Raw genomic sequence first — 22,334 nt, forward strand, 5'->3', positions numbered from 1 at the left:
ATAGTCCGAAGTCTGAAGTCATTACTTTACATTACTTTTAGCTAGATCATAAAATCATGTGGTAATTACAAGCTATATTCAACTATCTATATTTATACGAGCAATTTTTACGTTCTTTACTGAAAATTTTTCAGCATACACAGTTAAAGAAAATATAATACGCATTTTTCTAGTGAGCATTCCAGTAAATTGAGTAACTCGAAATTTGATGTCGCAGTTCTTCTGCAAATGTTTTACTGCTGTAGTTTCAATACATTATTTACATTTCTCCATTTTATTTTTCCATTGTTGTTGCCGTCAATGAGACATCGTTTGGATTTATTTTCGCCTTTTTATTAGAAGGTGTCCCAAGAGGAATGGTAAAATTCAGGGATATGACACGAATGATCATTCGATGCAAAACAAGTCTAGTAAACATGATCTCTAAAATGCTTACGAGCATTTCTTCATCTTCGATACTGTGAAATAAATCTCTTGTACTGCACACTCTTTGCTTTCCATATTCTAAGAGGTGGAAGTCTGGACCAAAACTGGAAAAAAGTCGAGTATACGTGGGCGCTGAAGGCATACCTTAACAGCTATGAGCACTGGTTCATGTTTGTTACTGTGACACATATCTCTTCGACTGGAAAAAAGTGCTCATAGCCCTTAAAATATACATTTTGGAGCCCATTTACACATGCTGGGACAAATAAAAGTGGCCCGTAGAACAGAGTTCCAGGATATAAAGAAACACAGCAGAGGAGTGGTGTCACCGCCAGACACCACACTTGCTAGGTGGTAGCCTTTAAATCGGCCGCGGTCCATTAGTATACGTCGGACCCGCGTGTCGCCACTATCAGTGATTGCAGACCGAGCGCCGCCACGCAGCAGGTCTAGAGAGACTTACTGGCGCTCGTCCCAGTTGTACAGCCGACGTTGCTAGGAAAGGTTCAATGAGAATTACGCTCTCATTTGCCGAGACGATAGTTAGCATAGCCTTCAGCTAAGTCAATTGCTACGACCTAGCAAGGCGCCATTTATCCTTTGCTATGTATCTAAAGAAGCATGTACAGTAACAAGACCAATGTTCACCAATTGTGGATTAAAGTTAAGTATTCCAGCAGCTACGTACTTTTCTTTATAGCATTCATTACGTATCCTGTTTCAGACCTCACGCCAGCCTGCGTGAGCTTATCGCGTGCCTTTCGGCTACTTCCGAGTGGCGTGGCTGTCTTGCTACGCCACTACACTAGCAAATGTCGAAAGTGACCACCGTTCATCTCTTGGCACTTTTGGGCACTCTTCAGCAAGTTGCTGAAAGCGGATCGAAGCTGGACTGCTGGAATTGCTACAGTCTCATCCGAAATGTTCTGCTACAGTTCTTAAAGACTACGAGGGTTGTTGTGATGCACCTTAGACTCGAGGGCTCCCCACACGAAGTAATCAGCGCACACTGACAAATCTACATCTACATTTATACTCCGCAAGCCACCCAACGGTGTGTGGCGGAGGACACTTTACGTGCCACTGTCATTACCTCCCTTTCCTGTCCCAGTCGTGTATGGTTCGCGGGAAGACCGACTGCCGGAAAGCCTCCGTTCGCGCTCGAATCTCTGTAATTTTACATTCGTGATCTCCTCGGGAGGTATAAGTAGGGGGAACCAATAAATTCGATACCTCATCCAGAAACGCACCCTCTCGAAACCTGGACAGCAAGCTACACCGCGATGCAGAGCGCCTCTCTTTCAGAGTAAGCCACTTAAGTTTGCTAAACATCTCCGTAACGCTATCACGATTACCAAATAACCCGGTGACGAAACGCACCGCTCTTCTTTGGATCTTCTCTATCTCCTCTGGCAACCCTACCTGGTACGGATCCCACACTGATGAGCAATACTCAAGTATAGGTCGAACGAGTGTTTTGTAAGCCACGTCCTTTGTTGATGGACTACATTTTCTAAGGACTCTCGCAATGAATCTTGTAAGGTGTCAGGCAAATCCAACACCTTCCATGAAAACCCTGACATGATAAGCAAATCCAGTAGTATGTCACATAGCTCCGAATAAATCATGACATTAAATTAACCAAAGTAATACGAGTAACGAGTGAGCAAATGGAATACCACAGACTAACACAAGAATGCCTAAATGCATGTCATACCTTCCCACCGTGAGACAGACGCAGTTCCGAGGGGAGAAACGAGAACAGAAGCCGAGAGCAGAACCGTGTTAAGCTAGAAGGCGATAAGGGACGGACAACCACGTCGCCAGCTAACCGCTAGGACCACCCCAGCCGCAAGTTTTAGCGTGAGACTTTTTCGCGTCTCTGTTACGTCAGGACCACCCCCCAGCACATGTTAAAAGATAGAGCCCTCCAGAAGAACAGTATAGATCTTACGATAACACAAAGAAGGCCACCCCAGCCCGCAAGTTTTTGCGTGAGACTTTTTCGCGTCTCTGTTACGTCAGGACCACCCTCCAGCCCATGTTAAAAGATAGAGCCCTCCAGAAGAACAGTATAGATCTTATGATAACACTAAAAGGACCACACCAGCTGCAAGTTTTAGCATGAGACTTTTTCACGTCTCTGTTACGTTGCAAACTTTAAAAACATTGCCCCACCACGAAAAGTATAACGTTTCTCATTGGATAGACAGAATTTTGTAGGCGGAGCTTAAGGTTAACATTGAGACCCTGATTGGTAAGATGAAAACACAGCCAGATAGTTTTTTTAAACCAACTTCGGTAAATTGTAGTAAGAAGAAGTTCGGGGAGAGTTGCTTCCGAGACGGCGAGGTGAGCGGAGCTGTGCTGCCCGCCTCCCCCTGACGAACACCGACAAGGTAATGAACGCACGCGATGCCGCATAACAGCGCATAAAGCATCACTCAGAACTGCAGAAGTCTCATCTTTTACACCCCCTTTTTGCGTAATACTAGTGTCGATCGTCAATTAAAGCTCATGGTGTTCACATTTGCCACTTGAAGTAAAAATCTGAAACGCGATGATTTTTCTGTTATATAGTTACTGAGAAGCCACATCAGCCACTGTAATTTACGACAAGTTATATAAGTAATTAAAGATAATTGAGGGTCACTGTAGACCATTTTGATAGTTTTCTCTTTTGTGAACCTTAATTTAAACCTAGATTATAGATGTGATATGGCATAGGTCATCCTTCGATCCATTGTAGAACTTGGAAACCCATTCAGGGAATATTTGTTCACATTTTTGTTGAACGCAGTTGGTTTTTACTATCCTGTATTAAAATATTTCCTTTTATCAATAGTGCAATTTATAAACAATGTTTTGTGAGTAGAATAAAATTTCCGATGGTAAACTTAACTGCTTTTTCGACGTTATTTTACCAGCTAACTAAAAATAGGAAAGCCTTGAACCCCTTCCACTAAATTTAGTTAGTACTAAGATTCTTCTACAGGAAGCGCAGTGGAGCTGATGCTGAAATCATTTAGTACTTGGTTATATTATCGCTAGTCTCACTGAACTCTTCTGAACTCTATATGTCATGTGTGGTCTGGCGTCTCCTTACGAGCAACAGGGTCAGGTTCAAACCAGTCAATTCCCTAAAAAACACGCTCAGAGCGTCGTTGCGCGAAAGTGGTAGGGAGACACGATATAGAACAAACAGACACCACGCAGAATGTTAGAAAATGGCGACCCTGCCAGGATGGTAAATACCATGATTGAAGGTCGACCACATGCCTAACTAGGTCAGAAAAACATCCTGTTGAAAAATTTTCGTAATAAAAAAAATTTTGTGTACGTTATAAATAGTCAAAAACAGTTGCTGCAGCGATAGATAGTAAGAAAGTATTGAATAAAAGTGAGACATTCTGGCAGAGACAATAGCATAATTAAGTTATGAATTTTAATATTGTTAGAATTAAGTTTTCTCTCCAATGCAAGCGCACAGGTGGCGGATACATCGTTGACAAGTTGGTTCTGGCCCAACAAGTAAGTGAATGGTTTGTCAAGTCGTGTGAACAAAAAGTTTATGAAATGCGTGAGATCGTATGAGCGTATGTTGACGCGAAGTAGGGCGCGTGAATTGCTTTTAAAACAGAAAATAAAGGATTCGAAAAGATTAGCAATGGCAGATCGAGACCTTGACCGAATTGAGGTAGAGACCCAGCATGAAAATGGACAGAGAATAGAGGACAGTACAACAGACGATGCAGTATCGCGAGAAATAGGACATATAACGCACCATAACGAGGATAATGTACGTCAGCATACGACAGAGGAGCAGGAAAGTAGAGAGACAGTCGATGAGGATTCTAACTTGCGTCTTGAATACGTAGAACCCATAGTACAAGTAATCAGAGCTCCCTCACCAGAGAGTACAAGGAATGCGAGCAGACACGTGTCACAGCACAGTTCAATGCAATCGATTGCGAACCAACACTTGGGCGAAAACACAGAGCGTAGGACATCGGAAGAAAATAGGACCCACCAATCTGGCAGAATTATTACAACAAATTACGGAAACCATGACAAGGCAAAATAAAAACGTAGCAAACCAAATTCAAATTCAGAATGCAGAAACCACGAGACAAATGCGTGAGATTAAAGAACGAAACAAAAAAAAATCGGTTACACCTAAGTTGTATTGAAGACGAGGCAAAAGAATCTCGAGAAGTGATAGGAAACTTAATAACAGGTCACAATCAATTGAGAACAGACATTGTCAAGGTACAAGCGGACGTACAAACATTGCGTAATGACACTCAGGACGAGATCAAAACATTACGTAACAACACCCAGGGAGAAGTCAAGAAACTAGAGAAACAGATAAACGAAATTACTAGACAAGCAGCAGGTACAGCGCGTGAAGTTGTTGAAAACTGTGTGTTACACAAACGTATCACAAAAGCAGCGCTGAAAAGATATGATAACCGCATAGTCAAAATAGAAGCGTAAACGAAGCGACAATTTCAGAAATTGCGAACAGAGTTGTTGCAAACCATTGAAGAGCGTAGTGAACAGGTCTGCAACCACATCCGTATCTGTAACAGCACCGGAAAAACAAGCAATTAACGAAGATATTACGCATTTGCGATTCCAATCATACTACGGAAAGTAACATACGTGAAATCAGACAGCCTGCACAGCAACAAACACGTTTCGAAATTCTTGATGAACAAACGTCATCACAAACACATGCGGAACCACAAATGTATGTTTCAAGACAGTTTGGATCGTGCAATGAACCAGGAAGGTCAGCCAGACAAGATACCAAACCAATACCTGACAATGGAAATCCAGGTCGCGAAGAGTACAGTGCAATGCATTCAGCTACACGTTCACAACCGATGGAAGAAAATTATTGCGTAACACTCCAACGATACTACGCAAGGGTAGGCGAAAGTTACAGTGGAAAATATCCAATGGATCTACCACAACCGGAAAGAACGACGGGAGAAATGATCAGAAACAAAAGTGGCGAAGAATCGCGAATTTCATATGGAACTATGACGAAGTACGACAACGATCATTTCCTCACAGTCAGAAAATTTCAACACTTTCGAGAAGGAAAGTCATTACATCCACGAACTTTTGTTGATCAATTCCGAGTAGGATTACCAGAACACTGGACGCTAGCACACAAATTAGACTTTATATGTGCACACATGTCAGGAACAGTCGCAGAAACCATGCAGAATGTTACAGCGACATGCCGATCGTACGAAGATTTCAGAGCGAAGTTTCTCTCACGGTATTGGTCCAGCGAAGCACAGGACAGAGTGAAGTACGAATTATTACAGAACCCATATTTTGAAAATTCAGGAGAGAAGAGTCCCGTGAAATTTTTCGAATTAATGGCTAAGAAAAATCACTGCTTAGATGTATCATACAGTGACGGAGAGTTGATTAAATTATGCGCGATGAAGTTACCATTGAAATACCAGTAATCATTAGTAGGTCGCGGAGGCAATGACGTCGAAGCATTTAAAGGTATTTTAAGGGAACTAGAGTTCATATTTTCGGAAGATGACGCAAGAAAAAGACGAAGCGCACGTGAAAACGAAAGCAAAAAGCAGTGGAATCCACAAGACACAGTACGAAGAAACAATAATTACGAACCAGGTGATAACTTCGCACCAAGAAACGACAATAGATTTCAACAAAGAACCGGTTATGGATTTAGAAGAGAATATGGCAATAACTATAATTCACCCAGGAACGGCAACAACTCTTACAGAGGGAATAACGACAACCGGAACGGGTACTGGAGAACCAATAGACCGACAAATTATCAACAAAGAGACCACTATCAACAAGCTGAACAAAAAAAGAGAATACAGATAGAAGAGGTGGAGGTAAGACCACCAAACCACGATAAACGTTCGAATTGACAGCTAAGCGTCCATGCCAAAGAGAATGACGCACCGACGCAGGACAATTGCAGCACCTTGAACAGAGAAGTAAAAATCTTATCACGAGAAGAAAAGAAGAAGGAAGAAACAAATCCGCAGATGAAAACGAAGACAAGAAAATAACAATATCGTGTTGGGACGAAACTAATTGGGAGAATACTGACGAGGGAGCCGGGCGCGGTGGCCGTGCGGTTCTAGGCGCTCCAGTCCGGAGCCGCGCTGCTGCTACGGTCGCAGGTTCGAATCCTGCCTCGGGCATGGGTGTGTGTGATGTCCTTAGGTTAGTTAGGTTTAAGTAGTTCTAAGTTCTAGGGGACTAATGACCACAGCAGTTGAGTCTCATAGTGCTCAGAGCCATTTGAACCAATACTGACGAGGAAGATGAATTACCAGAGGCATGCACAACGAATGTAGGAGGAAAGGACGAAGTAATGAGTATTGCAGAGCTATTTGAGATGGAAACCAGGGAAAGTGAATTCAATGAGGATAACGCGCAGTCGACAGAAGTTGAAAATAAGTTACGAGTGGGCACACAACCCAACGTATATAATGAAGGAAGTTATGAAGCGATAATTAGAGCATTTAGATGCGATTATGTGGAAGTAGCGACGAGGAAGGAGAAGATAGACGAGGATGAGGAAAAAGTAGAGGATGTTGAAGAAAGTGTAAATGAAGGAAGAAATAGAGAAGAGGAAATAAAAGAGAGAGAAGTAGCAGTCGAAGCTTATCCTACAGAAAGTTCGAATTCACAAGGGAAATTCCTAAAAAGACTCATGTATGATTCAGTGGAGGAATCGTTGATGCGAGAAGAAGAAGAAGAGAACCAACCCTTTCAAATTCAACCAGTTGTGAAGGCCATGGTAAAACATATCCCAATCAATATTGTAATTGATAGCGGAAGTGAACTGACTGCGATCTCAGAAAATTTATTCATGCAGTGTAATGCCAATGAGGAATTGCCAGTAAGATTGAAGTAAGAGGTCCTATTAGAAACAATGCTGCGGAAGTTACGAGACAAACAAGGTTAACTCTTTCGTGTCAAGGTCAAAAGATCGAAGCCAACTTCGTGATTATACCTAAACTAACTGTAGATTTGATTATAGGTGCAGATTTTTTAAATGAGAGACAAGCGATAATAGATATGGGGAAAGGTAGCGTAACATTCGGGAATGTCACATTTCTTTTTGAGAAAAAGCTAAAATTAGAAAAAATACCAGTTATAAACAAACAATTAAGAATGACACAAGATAAAGAGGATGAAGAATTAGAATGGTATGCACAAAAGGGGGAATTGCCTCAACTCATGTTAGAAGTCCATAAAGAAATCGACGAAAAACTGCAAGAAGTTCAAGGTATTTCGGAACACAGTAAAAGAGAATTAGAGGGATTTTACGAAATAAAGCAGAGGTATTTTTACCTAAGACTGGCAGTATTAAACACTTTCAGTACAAGTTTGAAGATTAATTTTATTACTGGTAAATAATCAGCACAATATTTCAAGATTATGTTGCAGATAAGATCGTCAGGAGAAAGAAGAATGAAGAGAGAGGAAGGTGGGAAAAAGAAAGTAGTTTCAATAAAAACAAAAACAAAAATAACACCAATACTACCATAGATTAAGGTGAAGGGATAAAGTGTAGAGTCTAACAGCATGAAATACTAAAATGCTATACACCACGACACTACACAAAAATAAAAAACGAATTTGAGGATTCTTGTAGACGTTAAAACTCAAGATATCTTAGAATTGTAACACGGAAAGGGTGCCGAAATTTGTAAAGCTTTTAAGAAGGCGTAAAACAATGTAGGTACTAGACACATGTTAGATGATTATAAGTAAAACTTTTTGTAAGAACCATTGTAAAAACTCCAGCAAGGATGAGATGCAACAACCCACAAGTTGCAACGCGAGAAGTATCAAGAGAGGAAAGGATGTAATTATCAGGACACGATTCCTGCAAGGCAGAAGCGTTGAGAGAAGGGAAAGGACAGCGAGACCAACAGAAGGCCCTTGTATTGGAAGTGAACAGTATATCTGCCCGCTAAGGGGAACCATGCTGTGACAGGACACGGAAAGCCAAGAGGGTCTTGGGACTGACAAGCAAACACCGGACTTTCACCGCTCGTAAACCCTGGGACGCCGGACGCCCCGACTCAGCAGAGCGAGCAAAAAATGGCCCGACAAGAAGACAGCTTGGGCAAGCCACCATTGACAAAAAAATATGTGTAGAAGTCACACTACTGCTATTAAACAGCATGCTGCAGTACAAAACTGAAAAAACTTTCACAAAGTAAAAATGACACGTCCAAACAATTTATCAAACTGTTACTAAGAGGAGAACTTCAAAGCGACTAGTTATCAATAAATATTCCCGTGTCCTGCCCAGAGAAGAATCAAAAATCAAGTAAGAAGCAGAGAAAAAGCGGGAAGAACAGAAGTTGAAGATTCGCAGGATTGAGACCAAGAAAGAAGATGGGTGAAGAATAGACGACATACCTTCCCAAATCCCTATCCTATTGCAATCTAGTCATCTGCGAAGTATCACAACGAAAAACGACCGCCTTCAGCGACACATAACGATGACTTTCACGCATACAAAGCCAGTAAACCACGAGATTCTGCACTCACAGCGCCATTCCATTATGGGACCTCCACAACAGCAACACACTGTTGCAAAGCCAACAAGGAACAACGAATGAAGCTGTACATCAAATACTTGCCCACATCCATCTCGCTCAAGTCCATCACCTTCGTGCAAAAAACATTCGCCAACCTCATGCTTAAACATTAATAGGATTGTGTGAATGTGTGAAATCAAATTATGTGATGTAGGAATTGTGCAAAAGAAATGTGTGAAAAACTAAATATGTTAAGCACACCAGACAGCTAATGAACTACAAAATAACAGTCATTGATTATGGACTTAAGTAAAAAATAGACTATCGATAAAAATAAGTCATTAGTTCTGAAATGGACAGTATATAGAGAACAAAAGTAAGGCACAATAAACACTAAAACTATATGCCACTTATTTTCTTCCTATAAAAATAAAAGAATATCTATATTTTACTTATTTTCTCCTTATAAAAACAATGAATAAAAAATTATCTTGTTGGATGTTTTCCCTTTTTTTAACATTTGTACCCTTTGTTAGGATAATATCTCAATACTTGTGTATGTATATTTCTTTGTCAAAGCAATTCTTGGAAATAATTCTTATTTGTTAGTATAACAATGTTGAAATGAGTGTCTAGAAACAAAAACATTTTACTTGTACATGATATTTAGAAAATGTGTTAGGAATAGATTTTACTTAATTACTACATTTATAAAAAAATATTTCTAAGAAAATCGATGTGAAAGACTCCTCACTTTCGATAACAAACTTCTTAATAAAACAAACTTCACAATTAAATAAAGAAAGAAAATAATTAAAAAATAATAATTGTAATAGAATAAAAATATTCTTCCCTTGTCAGTACAAACACATTTTTGATAAATGTGGAAGAATATAAAAATATAAATTAGTAATACAAACTAGCATAGAACAGAATAACATGGCTGAATGGTAGGCAACAAAATTAAGATAACGGAATAATTTTTGACTGGCTTACACAACGATTCAATCATTGCCTAACTTTAGTACAAAAATTAAGTTCGAAGGGTGGTGATATGTAAGGTGTCAGGCAAATCCAACACCTTCCATGAAAACCCTGACATGATAAGCAAATCCAGTAGTATGTCACATAGCTCCGAATAAATCATGACATTAAATTAACCAAAGTAATACGAGTAACGAGTGAGCAAATGGAATACCACAGACTAACACAAGAATGCCTAAATGCATGTCATACCTTCCCACTGTGAGACAGACGCAGTTCCAAGGGGAGAAACGAGAACAGAAGCCGAGAGCAGAACTGTGTTAAGCTAGAAGGCGATAAGGGATGGACACCCACGTCGCCAGCTAACCGCTAGGACCACCCCAGCCGAAAGTTTTAGCCTGAGACGTTTTCGCGTCTCTGTTACGTCAGGACCACCCCCCAGCCCATGTTAAAAGATAGAGCCCTCCAGAAGAACAGTATAGATCTTACGATAACACAAAAAGGGCCACCCCAGGCCGCAAGTTTTAGCGTGAGACTTTTTCGCGTCTCTGTTAAGTCAGGCCCATGTTAAAAGATAGAGCCCTCCAGAAGAACAGTATAGATCTTACGATAACAGTAAAAGGATCACACCAGCTGCAAGTTTTAGCATGAGACTTTTTCGCGTCTCTGTTATGTTGCAAACCTTAAAAACATTGCCCCACCACGAAAAGTATAACGTTTCTCATTGGATAGACAGAATTTTGTAGGCAGAGCTTAAGGTTAACATTGAGACCCTGATTGGTCAGATGAAAACACAGCCAGATAGTTTTTTTAAACCAACTTCGGTAAATTGTAGTAAGGAGAAGTTAGGAGAGAGTTGCTTCCGAGACACCGAGGTGAGCGGAGCTGTGCTGCCCGCCTCCCCCTGACGAACACCGACAAGGTAATGAACGCACGCGATGCCGCATAACAGCGCATAAAGCTTCACTCAGAACTGCAGAAGTCTCATCTGTTACACCCCCTTTTTGCGTAATACTAGTGTCGATCGTCAATTAAAGCTCATGGTGTTCACATTTGCCACTTGAAGTAAAAATCTGAAACGCGATGATTTTTCTGTTATATAATTATTGAGAAGCCACATCAGCCACTGTAATTTACGACAAGTTAGATAAGTAATTAAAGATAATTGAGGGTCACTGTAGACCATTTTGATAGTTTTCTCTTTTGTGAACCTTAATTTAAACCTAGATTATAGATGTGATATGGCATAGGTCATCCTTAGATCCATTGTAGAACTTGGAAACCCATTCAGGGAATATTCGTTCACATTTTTGTTGAACGCAGTTGGTTTTTACCATCCTGTATTAAAATATTTCCTTTTATCAATAGTGCAATTTATAAACAATGTTTTGTGAGTAGAATAAAATTTCCAATGGTAAACTTAACTGCTTTTTCGACGTTATTTTACCAGCTAATTAAAAATAGGAAAGCCTTGAATCCCTTCCACTAAATTTAGTTAGTATTAAGATTCTTTTACAGTGAGTGCAGTGGAGCTGACACTGAAATCATTAAGTATTTGGTTATAGCATCGCTAGTCTCACTGAACTCTTCTGAACTCTACATGTCATGTGTGGACCGGCGTCTCCTTACCAGCAACAGGTCCCAGGTTCAAACTAGTCAATTCCCTAAAAAACACGCTCAGAGCGTCGTTGCGCAAAAGTGATAGGGAGACACGATATAGAACAAACAGTCACCACGCAGAATGTTAGAATCTCAACCTGGCACCCGCCTTACCAACAGTTAATTTTATATGATCATTCTACTTCAAATCGTTCCGTATGCATACTCCCAGATATTTTACAGAAGTAACTGCTACCAGTGTTTGTTCCGCTATCATATAATCATACAATAAAGGATACTTCTTTCTATGTATTCGGAATACATTACATTTGTGTATGTTAATGGTCAATTGCCACTCCCTGCACCAAGTGCCTATGCGCTGCAGATCTTCCTGCATTTCGCTGCAATTTTCTAATGCTGCAACTTCTCTGTATACTACAGCATCATCCGCGAAAAGCCGCATGGAACTTCCGACACAATCTACTCGGTCATTTATATATATATTGTGAAAAGCAATGGTCCATAACATCTGGCTGGTGACCTGGGAGGCCAGCTGGGGCCGCGACCAGACTAACCTCTGCTAACAACTCAGTAAGGCATTAAGATTGTGTAAGTGTGCTACAGGGTTCGGCCAGCTGTATGTGTAGTTGTTCCATCCTCTTGGAAGTAACTTTAGGTCTTTTTCTTCTCCGTTGATGCTGCTACAAATGGTTTCAAAATGTTGGCAATGTAATGCGAAGTCAGCGTCTGATGACAGAAGATGAGTTCAATAATGTGGCATGCAGACTCTGCACACCAAATGCCAGCTTTCTCATTATGCAGTGGTGTTTCGTGGAAGTTATGCGGATTCTCCGCTGCCCAGAACCTGTGACTCTTATGAGTTGACATAACGACTCATGTGAAACCAGGCTTCATCTGATGTAAAGAACAGTCCACGACCAAGCTATTCATTGTTGTCTCAGTGAACAGCCACTCACAAAGTTGGAGGTGTTGAGGAGCACCTGCTGGAGTACGCGTATTCCTCTGCGTGATCGATGTGATATTCCGGTCTCCAGCGGCAGGCGTCGGTTTGATTTGGTAGGACTCTGCATTTTCTGGTGAACTGCAGCCACATTTTCTGATGTGCGGGTACGTTTCGGAATGTTTTATGACATGTCCAAAACATGTCCTGTCTGAAGCCATTATCAGAATAAGCATTGCATGGCACAATTTGCTGGCACTTTGATACCATTAAACTTCTCAACAAACAACTGACCACAGCGTTTCCACAACTTTGTTGTCACGTTACTTTTCAAACTAATACAGGCTACTCCATTGTGAGTACCATCGTCTCCTTTGGACTGCTCCGCTCACACTAACAGCGCGCACTACGCTCTGAACTGGTGTGGATCACGTGACGGGCATACATGTGGCGTGAGCGTCACGGAGTGAGGCCCAATCGTATTCATTCGTCCCGGTCACTTCTAGTTGCCCCACCCTATACTAGACAGACTTTTATTGTTTTTGTCCATGTTACTCCTACCTAAAAATGGAAAGCAAAGAGCCTGCAGTAGAAGAGATAATAGTTCACAGTATCCAGGATGCTCATAGCTCTTAAGGTACGCATTATAGAACCCACGTTCACTACACGTTTCTGGATCAAATGATCGTTCCTGTCATATCCCTGAATACTGACCTTTCGTCCTGGTATAACCTCTATTTTCAGTTCCACTCGCTCGTGTAGAACCATGATTATAAAATAAGCATCATAATTTGTTGGATTGTCAAATGCTACTGACGTTACAAAGTACATATGTATTAAACTGCAACTGTCATGTGCAGTTTCTTCGCATCTGACAGTAAAATTACAATGATTTTTATGTTTCACTTCTTTAGGATGAAAATGGCTGAATCATAGATCATATACTTTAGTTGCATATTGATGAGCAGTAATACTATAACATACTGCGATTTTATGTAACATAAATGATAAATTTCCATTTTTTCAATCTGTCACATTAAATTGTTTGCAAGTTTCTTGTGATTACGATGCTTGTGACGTACAATGGCATCATTTTAAACGCTTCTCCTTTCTATGCTTTTCTTCAGACTGCAGTCATCAATAGTGGTCAGAATAGTGAATATATTATACATTAACACATACATTTTCATTGTTTTTCTCGAATATGTGCACCTATTTCAGTTCAGTATGTTAAGATATTTTTGCAAAATTCAGTGCTTAGAGCATTTTTGCAAAATTTAGCGCTTGGAGCAAAATGTGTAAAATAATCTTCGACTAAAGGATTGAATATTGACGTTTACCGAGAAAGTTTATTCAGTTAGGTAGATAATGCGAGGACTCAATACATAGATCAATCAAAGCAACATGGTGCCCTCTATAAAACACGGTAAATTTGCATCGTCGGTAAAAGACACCAAGTTGCTCACACTCGTGGATGAAGTAAGGACTTAAGGTTACGGTCATTTTCATTTGCTGAGAAGAGAAGACAGGCGAAGTCAGCAGCTAGATAATGCGCTGTGCGCACAAAAAAAAGGATGGATAATTATTCTACGTGTAGTAATATATTCTAGATTACAGGTACAACGCTCAATAGCTATATTCTTCATCTTCTTCTTCTTCTCCTTTTTCGTTATACTTTTTTCGTTTCTCAGTGTAGTTGGCATTGTTATATGAGCTACAGCAATGTTAGTGCCAGTTGGTGGTCGAATGTTCCTTCTGAAGGAAGGAACGGAATCTATGCATCCCATCTGCGTGCGTCTAGGGTAACCCTCATGTTCAAGCGTGATAAGTTTTCTAAATGTTTGCGGAGAGGGAGTCTTATGCAGGGCATGGGAACCAGATCGGTATTCACCTAGCTGAATGTGGGGAACCGCCTAAAAACCACATCTAGGCTGGAGGTTTCACTAGCCCTCGTCGGCGCGCCTCCCTCAATCCCGGAAGCGCCGCATTATCGCGCTCAGCTATCCTGGTGGGATCTCAACAGTTTCGTTATGATACTGTAAATGTAGGCTGACTTGAACTGCGTTGTGAAGATACAACATATCGACTGTAGACGTGGCACAGATGCCATACTTGTAACATACATAAGATTGTAACTGTAACAGCTACTGAAATTTATGAAAATGCATAGTTGCAGCAATATTACGCTAAGTCTCACTCTCAGAAGACGGATCCACGCCTGTCACCTGAGACAGGGAGAAAAAAGAGAGAAAGGGAGAGAGAGAGAGAGGGAGAGGAGGGAGAGAGAGAAAGAGAGAGAGACAAAGAGGAAGAGGAGGAGGAGGAGGAGACTGCAACACGCACACACAGGAACGAATGGTGAATGCGAATATTTTACCGGTTGCAAACTGCATCCCAAATAATTACTTGGAAAGTAAATAGTCCACATGCACACTTGTAGATAAGCGAAATCCTTTACAGAATGTGATACTGCAGCTCCTCACCTTAACTATCAGCACTTGGTGCGAGGCCTACGAGGAAGTCAGGTCGGGGCGCGTATGCCACTGCACGTGGCATTTAGAGAACTTAAACGAGTGCCAGCGACCGTTTCCAGCGGGGAGCGAGTAAGTATTTCAAACGAATTTAATAGTTCTTGACAACGTGTTGAGAGGCATACAAGTTCTCAATAGCACACGACAAAATTAAAGCTTTTAGTGGCTACCTTTTCAATTAAATATTGATTTCTCGTGGGTCCCGCACGAAGCCGGCTGTAAGCCGACTAGAGTGACGTCACAAGCCCGTTGCTGGGCCCACATGTCTCGTTGGTGCCGACTGGGTGGGAATTGTGACGTGTTTTGCGATAAGATGTACCAGAAAATAAAAACGGCTGTACGAATGAACTACCATATTCAGCTGAAATCCGCAATAATTTTTACAACTGCGAGAATGTATAACACCTTTGACTGTTGTGTTTGTTTGTGAAAAAGTCGATGCGAGTGATAACAGGATGAACGAAAGATTTTTGCTGATCTAGACATTAACTAGCACAGACGTTTTATGAATTTTAGAAGAGAAAACCAGTATTGGCAGCCATTAAGGATGGTTTTCCGTTTAAAGCATTTTCATTAAATATAAGGAGATTGTAATGAAAGAAGTCTTTCAAGAAAACAGTTATATGATTTTCTGAATACATTTCAAGTTATTTAAAGGTACAAATTGACTTTATTTCCTTTTCCATATATTCAATTATGTGGATATGAAATGTCGGAGACTGTGATTTTGTTCCTGAAGTAACTCCTGTACGGAACCTGCTTATACGGTTAAGTCATTGAATGCTCAATTTCACCCACGATCTGCATTGAACCTACATTAAGAGCTAGGTCATTTTAGCAACATTTTACGGACCTGTCATAGCGCAACTGACGCGATCCGCTGTTTCTCTCCGGGGGAATAAGTTTTCTTACAGCCGACCGTGAACTACGAGAGCTGAGGCGAACGGAGCCACGAGATCAACGGAGACTGAGCTTAAAGTACAAGTAGCAAATACTTGGTTCTATAAAAATTCATAATAATAATTGAAATCAGATACTGAGTCATTTGAAGAGCTTCGAAATAATGTTTCTAGCCATAGTAATTAATGCCAGCTAACTTTCTTTGTGCATGAGTACATAGTAATCACAATTCTAAATAAATTAACTCTTTGGTGTTTTCCTGCCTTAGATAATAATAAATTAAATAAATGAATCAATAAATAACTAAATAATTAAAAATTAGAATAATCATCAACTAGTTGACTTGCCGTCGCTTTGAATGAGTTTATAGATATATACATATACACACACACATATATTATAGCGAGTATTTATAATCACACTTTTTCAAATTAATTATATTGTATTACTAACTTACGAAATCTAGTCTATCGTCTGGAAATGATTCCTCGAGCAATCAATCGAGGTTGGGGACATTGCCCTCACCAAGTCTCGAAGCCAGGGTCTCGAGGTCCAAATAGGAAACTAAGGCCCAATTCTTTACTAGTACCTATTCCGATTCAATAATGTTTACAATATACTTCTACGTTAGCTGACGACATATCGGCAATAAGGATATGTACTTACAGAGCGGCTCGAGTGGCCAGCGGGCCGTGTACTGGGGCGTGCCATCCTTGCCGAAGCGCGTGTAGTACTTCTCGATGGTGTAGCGGTTGGGCGCGGGCCTCACTCGCCGATCGACCAAGGGCGGCTTGGGTCGCATCGTGTAGTTGGGCGCGCGGTACTTGGTGGGGTCATGGCCCTCGTAGCCCACAGTCGACGGCAGCCTCACCGCCGCCGGCCCGGGGCCTGCAAATAAACTAATAGTTTTTCCATTTCCCAGGAAGCAGGGCAGTCTCCTCTCCGAGAAACCAATTCTCGGATATGCAACCGGGTGGGTGTATTTGGCTGACACAATAATTCGAAGACTGTCAGCTGCTACTGAAATATAAAAGGGATCTAACAGGCTTATATATCGCCCCCCCCCCCTCCCCCTTCCACAAAGTAGTCAGCAATGGGTCCGCTCTCAGCGGCTCGTGAGTGTCCGCCGCTGAAAGCGATTCGAGGGTTGACGGTCTGTGTGAGATTCAACCGCACACCGCCTCTGCTCTCGTCGCAGGCGGAGTGCAGACTCCCAAGTCTTGATGAAGTAGCCTCCCGCCACCTTGTCAAAGGTTTTATATCTGCCTTATGTCGACATCCTCCTTTACAACATTTTCTCAGAAAAATGACACCTACACCATGATTCGAGCGTTTCATACCATCTCAGGAAGGTATGAGAGTCTGCACTTAACCTGTTTGGGAAGCAGGGGCAGTGTGACATCGAATCTAATACACAGTCCTCAGAGACCAAGATGAACTCTGGAATAGTCTCGTGGATGGAAACGATGGACGCACCCTGGGGAATCTCGTGGGGATCTCGAGGTCTGTGTGAGATACTACCACACACTGCCTCTGCTCTCGACCACACACCACCTCTGCTCTCATCGCAGGCGGAGTGCAGACTCCCACGTCTTGATGAAGTAGCATCCCGCCACCTTGTCAACAAGGTTTTATATCTCTCTTATGTCGACACCCTCCTTTCACCTACACAATAATTCGAGCGTTTCTATCTCAGGAAGGTATGAGAGTCTGCACTTAACCTTTTAGGGGAGCAGAGGCAGTGTGACATCGAATCTAATACACAGTCCTCGGAGACCAAGATGAACTCTGGAGTAGTCCCGTGTATGGAAACGATGGACGCGACCTGGGGAATCTCGTGGGGATCTACAAAAAGGCTTGATTTTATTTTAAATTCCTTTTGAGGGTTTGTAAATAGGTTATTAACAATGCAGACAAAAGGAGCAATGTTTTAGTACAGAGTATTTCATTTAAGAGTAACGATACGTGCACAGAAAACAACACACACGTTAGAATAGGCCTATAGGTAGCAATCTAAATTCCACATTGTTATTTATCGATGAACAGTATTAAGTGTATCAATGTTACTTCTCATCAGTTGTAGCAATCATCTGTTGGGATTCATGTTTACGTTTTTTCCCAGTCACAATCGAGTTTTAATTTGTAGCCATGGAAGATGTAAGCGGTCATAGTTACTTTAACCTAACCTAACATAACCTAACCTAACCTAGTGACAAATGTGTGGGTGCACTAACAACACATACGGCATACAATGAAACATATTATGGGAGTATGTGAGCTACCGCCCATTTGGCCTTCCGAAATGCCTCCACGAAAGAAGAAGTAGTAAATATTCCAGAATTCGAATCAAGAACAGCTGCCACCGTGAGTAACATAGAAGTAAATATCCTCGGAGTAGTAAAGCGACTTAAATCACTTAATAAAAGCAAGTCTTCTGGTCCAGACTGTATACCAATTAGGTTCCTTTCAGAGTATGCTGATGCATTAGCTCCACACTTAACAATCATAAACAACCGTTCGCTCGACGGAAGATCCGTACCCAAAGACTGGAATGTTGCACAGGTCACACCAATATTCAAGAAAGTTAGTAGGAGTAATCCACTAAATTACAGGCCCATATCATTAACGTCGATATGCAGCAGGATTCTGGAACACATATTGTGTTCGAACATTATGAATCACCTAGAAGAAAACGGTATATCGACACACAGTCAACATGGATTTAGAAAACATCGTCCTTGTGAAACACAACTAGCTCTTTATTAGCATGGAGTCTTGAGTGCTATTGACAAGGGATTTCAGATTGATTCCGTATTTCTGGATTTCCGGAAGGCTTTTGACACTGTACCGCACAAGCGGCTCGTAGTGAAATTGCGTCCTTATGGAATATCGTCTCAGTTATGTGACTGGATTTGTGATTTCCTGTCAGAGAGGTCACAGTTCGTAGTAACTGACGTAAAGTCATCGAGTAAAACAGAAGTGATTTCAGGCGTTCACCAAGGTTTTGTTATAGGCCCTTTCCTGGTCCTTATCTATATAAACGATTTGGTACAAACAATCGTTGTTGGACTAAGAAAAGCCTACCTATCATAGCTTAGGCGATGTGAGCTCATAAACAATGAGATACGTGAAAAACTTCCGCATCATGCATGACGTTTAAATATGTTATTCCTGTGCTACGAACTATATTAGCAATAAATTTCGCAGATGTTATCCACATATGCCGCTAAATGCACCACAAAATTATATCCTGCTGCCACACATAGTTGAGCAGATACTATGTCGAAATCATGCCCCTCCCCCCCCCCCCTGAGATGTGTGAAAAACTGTCACATTATGCGTGACATTGAAATTCATTACTTCTTTGCTACTAGCTCTATTCGCAACGTATTTCACAGCCAGTATCCACATGGTGCTGAATGCACCTACCCAAAAATAATTCAAGAGATGTGACGTCATATACACAGAGCTGCGTGAAAAAATTCCGCATCATGCATGAAGTTTTAATACATTTATTCTTTACTTCTAAGGTACTCCTAAAGTTGAATCAACTTAAGGAAATTCCTGACACCTGGCAGATCTTTCGCTAACTTTCAGCTGCGAAGCGCAAACGGTTGTAGGCGAAACCAATAGCCCAGTCTATAGAGCTACTCGTAAAATGAAGAGGCGTTGCCATAGAGACGTTTCCAAAATCGCGTTGTACACATGCGAAGCAGCTACACGCAGCGAACCGAAACTGTCCGGACCTTTGTTCGATTGTTTCATAATTTCAGAGGTGTTTTCACTAATAGATGGAGATGAAATTTTTTGATATTACACTACAAATAGAAAATTGGCAAAACGAATACCTGAGCAACGCGCGGTTTGTCAGCTAGTGTTGCAATAAATGTTCAAAATGAGCACCATTAACTTCAAATCAGAACCAATATCGACGTAGGAGGGCGTCGCGTGTTTAGTAGAAAATGTGATGCATGTACTGTTTGTGTGTGACCGCTGCAAGATTTCTTGTAACCAATTCTTCTTCTGACTCGACAATGGCAGAACACACTTCACTGTTCATGTAGCCCTAGAGAAATGAGTCTAGTTGGGTGCATGTCTCTCAGTTCTCTTCCTGTTCGGGAGGACGACGGTTCAATCCCGCGTCCGACCATCCTGGTTTAGGTTTTCCGTGATTTCCCTAGATCACTTCAGGCAAATGCCGGGATGGTTCCTTCGAAAGGGCACGGCCGATTTCCTTCCCCATCCTTCCCTAATCCGAGCTTGTGCTCCGTCTCTAATGACCTCGTTGTCGACGGGACGTTAAACACTAATCTCCTCCTCCTCCTCCTCTCTTCCTGGGTAGCGTTCCATGTTACGTACTGCGACCGTCAAGCAGGCACTACAGCGCTATGAGCTGTTTACTTGCTGCTTACTGACGTCAAGACATCTCAACACTACATACCTCAAATCAACTTTGCTGTAACGACGTTTGAAGAAGGTACTTTTTGTTTGGCCCCTTCGCTACGGCCATACATACGAGGGGAGTTTCAAAAGTCCGTGCAAAAATAAAAACTACTTACGTTTTTGGGGTAAACCTTTCTTTATTTTTCGACATAGTCTCCTTTTAGACTTATACATTTCGTCCAACGCTGTCCTAATTAGTTGATCCCTTCCGAATAATTGGAATTGTCCAAGTCTGCAAAATAGCTATTAACTGTTGCAATCACCTCCTTGTTTGAATAAAATCTTTGTCCCGTAAGCCATTTCTTCAAATTGGGGAATAAATAGTAGTCCGAGAGAGCCAAGTTTGGAGAATAGGGGGGATGTGAAACGAGTTGGAATCCTATTTCCATTTTTCCATTACTTTTGCGACCACAACTGCTGAGGTGTGTGCTGGTGCACTGTCGACTTTTTTGCGGTCCAATCGCCGGCGATTTTCTTGCATCTCGGTTTTCAAACGGTCCAATAACGATGAATAATATGTACCTCTAATAGTTTTACCCTTTTCCAGATAGTCGATGAGGATTATCCCTTGCGAATCCCAAAAGACAGTCGCCATAACCTTTCCAGTCGAAGGAATGGTCTTCGCCTTTTATGGTGCCCATTCTCTCTTGGTAACCCATTGTTAAGATTGTTGTTTGGTCTCAGGAGTGTAGTATTGTATCCATGTTTCATCCACAGTGACGAAGCGACGCTTGAAGTCCTGTGGATTCTTCCTGAACAGTTGCAAACCATCCTTGCAACACTTCACACGATTCCTTTTTTGGTTAAGCGTGAGCAATCGCGGAACCCATCTTGCGGATAGCTTTCTCATGTCCAAATGTTAATGCAAAATAGTATGTACCCGTTCATTCGAGATGCCCACAGCACAAGTAATCTCATGCACCTTAACTCTTCTGTCATCCAGCACCATATCATGGATTTTATCAGTGATTTCTGGAGTCGTAACCTCCACAGCGCGTCCAGAACGTTCAGCATCACTTCTGCCCATATGGCCACTCCGAAACTTTTGAAATCACTTACAAACTGTTCTAGTCTCCTGAGGAGTTTTGCCTTTCATAAAGTAATTTTTAATCACCACACGAAATTTTGACAATCACTCGACTTCTTTGATTCACAAGAATGACATACACAATGAAATAGACCAATATGGCTGAAACTTTTTGTGCGTTCTTTCCAATGATGCTACTAACTAAACATGATCTCGATACGCGCCGGTGCTGTCATCTCTCGAACTTTGCACGGACTTTTCAAACGCCCCTCGTACACTTGATTACTGTCTCGTTGAACGTCTTGTATGCAGAGGTCGTCGAGATCGAAGGACTGTGGAGGACATAATAAGGTGAGGTAGTAAGATGCGTCACTTTGGTAGCCAAGTTATCAAGGCTCCTGAAACCATGGTAGTACGATTCTGGTCTTTTGACACGGACAGTTATCCTGACGGAAGATGCCATCGCCGTGGGCGAATTTATCGACCATGAAGGAATCCAGGTAATTCGCAATAATGTTCGTGTAGTCCACAATTGTCACGGTGTCTTCGATTACTATCACAGGTCCCATGAAAGTCCGGGTGAATGTCCCTCACAGCACAATACTCCCCCCCCTCACCCCCTCCCTCATCCCCCCCCCCTCCAACAGCTTGTATCTGTGACGCAATGCATTTTTCAAGCAGACGTCCGCTTGGATGTCGACGTATTCGAACAAGAACATCGACATACAAGAAACGTGATAATTTGACCAGATGAAATTTCATTGATCCACGAACGCAACTCGATAATCCTGTGTCATCTGCACTCGTAACAGACAATATCGTTGTGTCAACATGGCCCATATAGTCGTCTGTTGCGGACACCCATGATCAACAATATTCGCTGAACGGTG

At 41.6% G+C, this 22,334-nt stretch overlaps 1 protein-coding gene across 1 annotated transcript in view; it reads right to left on the reverse strand.

Moving 5' to 3' along the window:
- Window positions 1-22,334, reverse strand: part of LOC124795761 (outer dense fiber protein 3-like) — a 94,646-nt gene that overhangs the window by 28,801 nt on the left and 43,511 nt on the right. The window contains exon 2 of the mRNA XM_047259844.1: window positions 16,641-16,961. Coding sequence (XP_047115800.1) covers window positions 16,641-16,961 — 321 coding nt within the window. The remainder of the gene's footprint in view (window positions 1-16,640; window positions 16,962-22,334) is intronic.

This window comes from Schistocerca piceifrons, chromosome 4, assembly GCF_021461385.2.
Source record: "Schistocerca piceifrons isolate TAMUIC-IGC-003096 chromosome 4, iqSchPice1.1, whole genome shotgun sequence".
NCBI lineage: Eukaryota > Metazoa > Arthropoda > Insecta > Orthoptera > Acrididae > Schistocerca > Schistocerca piceifrons.